A 4,281-nucleotide genomic window follows, 5' to 3' on the forward strand; every position below is an offset into this window, starting at 1 on the left:
AATTATAAACAAATACATATATTCTCACCTCTCTCTCACTATCCATCTCTCTCTCTTCCACTCTTTGAATTGATCATCAACATCACCACCTTTTAAGTGAGTGGAGGACGTATCGTGGCACTGCTTTATATACGTATTGCCCACTGGACTTTTCCCAATTAGAAGACCTCCTTCAACCCTTCCATATAGGAAGTGACGTGTTCCACTGTTTCCATCCCCCATTATTCCTCTCTTATTTTAATTGTAATTATTTTTTAATCTCCTTTTCTCTTAAACGATTCCTCTCTCTCTCCTCTCTCCACCCTTACTTGGTAGCCCAATCATGTTGGACCTGAGATTCCCCTGCTTCTGTTTTAAGCCACTTTTTTTCTTGCTTAATTAGCAAGTGACGCAGAGCGTTCTTTGGGCTTCTCTGTCTCCCCACCTTTTCCTTCCCTTCCTTCCTGCTTTCAATAAAAACTAATGCTTACAAGAAAGAAATAAATAAATTCAAAATAAAATGGTGATCTTTCAACAGTGGTCAGTGGTGGTGCAAACGGGACCCCCCGTGGCCCCGTGGACAGATTCCGTAGCCTTTTTCTCACTACAAATACCCGCCCCTCCCCCCTTCTCTTGCAAACCGCCACGGACTCTTCAAACTTCAAACACACAACCACAATCTTCTTCATATCGATACCCCATCTCTCTCACACACTGCAATTCTCTCAGCCATCTCTGCTGCCTTGTCTCTTTGTTGGATGCTCTTGTCTGTTTGAGGTAAAAACATTCTCTCATTCATCTATCTCTTCTCTCTCTCTCTCTCTCTCTCTCTATATATATATATATATATCTTGTTATTACTTATATTCCCTACTTCTCCTTTGATGGGTGTGTTGTGTTTGTTCAGAGTATGAGAACCTTTGTAGTATAGAGCACCACTTCTATGCTTGCTTCATTAGCCTTTGTTTCTTGGATTTCTTTCTCATTTTTGTATATCTGCAGAGTGTGCAACTCTTCTCCTATCGATCACCACCCCAGCTGCCGGATATGTCGACTTCTTCGGTTAGTAAAGGCCTCAAGCCATCGTCGTCGGTTGCCTTGCGAATGGAAGAAGAGGCCAAGGTTGCAGAGCAGCAGGGGATACGATCCATTCTTGGGTCTGACGACCAACCACCCAAGACCGCCCCGTCGTTGAGAAGGACTCTATCGGCGGACATGTCTTCTAAGTCCTGGTTGGCTCAACATGGGTTCTCCCATTTGAAGAAGACTGCATCTTCTGAAGGGTTCCTTGTTGCATCGTCCATCATTGATTCGTCTTCTTCTTCTGCTTCTGAGGAAGATGATGATGAAGAAAGTAAGAAAGAGCTTCAAAGTGGAGGCCAATTCGATATCTGGAACTCAATCCAATCCGAACAAGCGAAGAAAGACCTTGAAAGGCCCGGGCAGTTCGATATCTGGAGCTCTATTCTATCACAGAAGTCTGATAATGGTTTAAACGCTTCAGCTCCCTATGTCCATCCGCTTGTGAAAAGATCTACGAGCTCGTTAAGTGAGAAGAGTCTGGAGATTTGCACGGAGAGTCTGGGATCTGAGACGGGCTCTGATGGGTTTTCCTCCCACCCACCATCGGAGTCCAGCGATGTCGAAGAGAACCCAGAAGAGGAAACAGCTGTAGAAGAAGAAGAAGAACATCGAACCCCGGTTGACGAATCGGAAACTGTAGATAAAGATGAATTCGGAGCTGTAAATTACAATTTTTCCATTAGGAAATCACCCCCTCGATCATTCCCTCCCCCGCTGCCATCTCTTTCTCGTCGGGATGGGCCGTCCGTTTACATGCGACCTCATCGCAGAGACGGCCGGTTAGTCCTCGAGGCCGTCCCCATCGTTTCACACAACTACTTTCGTGCCGAGCGCCAAGATGGGCGTCTTCTCCTCAGCTTCACCAACAACACACCCCATGAATCACCGTCGACGGACGTGTACAACGACAACGAAGAGATGAATTTAGAAGAAGAGCAAGAATTGAGATCAGAAGAACACGAAGAAGAAGAAAAGGAAGATGAAACAAAGGAGATTGATGACGTAGAAGAATCCAAAACAGAAGAAGAGATTGAGAGGGTCGAGGAGGAAGTGAGGGACAGGGGAATTGTGATGGAGGTGAAGATCAGTCATGTCCCACCGAGGCTGTCAACTACTGGAGTGATGAACATGCACAGGTCAACGCTTGTTATGAATAAGCTCGTGGCTTTGACTAATAAGAACCCAACGTGGTCTCACAAGAAAGGAAGGATTATTGACTTAGAACAGGAGGTGGAGCCAACTCCTCCAGTACCACAGTCACTCCAGCCACCCCCAAGGGTGGCGCGGCTGATACCAACACCAGCAGCGGCGGTGGCAGCTTCATTCAATCCTTACGACTACTGCTGGCGGACCAAGCCGGCGGCAAAACCAACCATCCATCCGTTATCAAAACCACCACCATCACCCGTGAGCAACAACAACAAAAACAAATTCTTTCTGTACAAGAACTACAAGCCCAACGAGCAGCCACAGATGGTGCTCATGAGGGGCAACAAGGGAGACTACTTACTTCCCATCTTGGCGGGTTGCAAGGAGACTCGAAGGTCACTTTTGATGTGGGAGCCCTATTGCATTGCCATCTCTTAATCATCCAGAGACTGATCCATTGTTATTAGCTATTATTATTACCCTTTTTCTCTCTCTCTCTCTCTGTGTCCAGTCAATACTATTTCAACATTTTTATAAATAAACCAAAAGAAGAGAAGGAGATCGATCGAACACTTCCAGAGAAATAAAGAAGAGATATATATAAATATATTCTAGATCATCATCTCTTTTCCTGTTATCAGCTACACAAAATCTTTCTACTATGACTTTGGGTGGACCTTCTTGTCTGACGACCAACAGACTTTATAGATTTTATATAGTGGAGGATTTCTCTTTTTCGCTTTGTTTTCTCGTTGGGTTGCTGACTTGTTGGTCGGTGGTGAATCCAATAAATCTCCATTACTGAGCTTTGCTTGCTTTTGTTCTAAGCCAATGACATCTGTGATCACGTCATGTCCTGCTCCATTTGACCTTAATCATGGGAACAGCCTCATCCACTCCTGGTGACTGCTATTTGTTGTTGATATTGTTGTTAAGAGGTTAGTTCATGCTGACACATCTTTCTCAATTAGTAATAGTGGAATGAATCAGTTTTTCTTCTAAAACTAGTGGGTTAATGGATTTTCGGCTTTCAGAAATCTGAACTCACTAAAAATAACAACCATGATCAATTCGTGAAAGTGGTGTTTTGGCACTCCATTAGAACTCGTCTTACTTGCTGATATTTATGCAGTTTTGTCTGGGTTGGTTCTACTACTCTCCAATAAATTAACTTCATATATTAAAATTAGAATTAATTAAAGAGGAAAGAGTGAAGAAGACCTCTATCAAGTAGAGCTGGGCAATGGGGATTGGGCCAATATGAACCGATCCCACTGAACCGGATCTTAGCCCCTAACCTGCCCAGCCCATTATTAAAGCAGAACATATGGAGCAGGGTGGGGACTGGGATGAGAGTGGATTGTCATAAATACCAGCCTTATCAGGGGTATTCTGGGAAGGATATTGTTAATCTCATGCCTTGTATTCTTGACCATGGAATCTGTGTTTAAATCCAACGGCTGAGGTTTGTTCTTGGTTATCCAAGGTGTCGCTTAGGTGACATGGTGTCCCTGGTGACATATGTCAAAAAGGGTACCAGTCTAAGTGTCTAGGGGCTTTAAGCAGAAAAAATAATAAAGGGGATACCTTATTATAATATTATTAATATTATTAATATGGTAGTATATTATTATAATATTCTTTTTGGGCATTACTTTTAAAACATAAGAAATCTAAGGGTTTTGAGAAGAGAGAAAAAAGAGAAGATAAATTAATGGAGGTATTTTTTTATTTATAAGCAGTTCACCTCTTATTTATTTTTTTCCTTTTTCATTACTTTGCTTCTTAAATCTTTTATTAATATAAAATTATTGCCTTCCTTAGTTGCTGATAATATTTTGACATGCAATTCTTATACTAATTACATAACAATATTGTGCATGAAATATTGAAAATAATAGATTTAAATGCTATTTTCTTTTAGATATGATTATTTTCCATTTATTAAGGTGAGATTTGGTGTCATATAGTAAAAAGCATCGATACCCATGCTTAATTCTAGTATATAAAACTATGAAATTAAACCATGGTTTAGTTTTCACTTTGTTAAATCCTATCACCGAAGCAACT

General features: G+C 41.7%; 1 protein-coding gene across 1 annotated transcript; it reads left to right on the plus strand.

The window, feature by feature from the left end:
- The first annotated feature begins 620 nt into the window (after positions 1 to 620).
- LOC104601416 (protein FAF-like, chloroplastic) lies at positions 621 to 2,830 on the plus strand. The gene is made up of 2 exons (XM_010264727.3): positions 621 to 756; positions 982 to 2,830. Exon 2 carries the CDS (start codon positions 1,027 to 1,029, stop codon positions 2,647 to 2,649), a length of 1,623 nt encoding a protein of 540 aa, XP_010263029.1. The 5' UTR covers positions 621 to 756; positions 982 to 1,026; the 3' UTR covers positions 2,650 to 2,830.
- Positions 2,831 to 4,281: the final 1,451 nt, after the last annotated feature.

This window comes from Nelumbo nucifera, chromosome 2 (genome assembly GCF_055504915.1).
Source record: "Nelumbo nucifera cultivar China Antique chromosome 2, China Antique-T2T, whole genome shotgun sequence".
NCBI classification, from domain to species: Eukaryota; Viridiplantae; Streptophyta; class Magnoliopsida; order Proteales; family Nelumbonaceae; genus Nelumbo; species Nelumbo nucifera.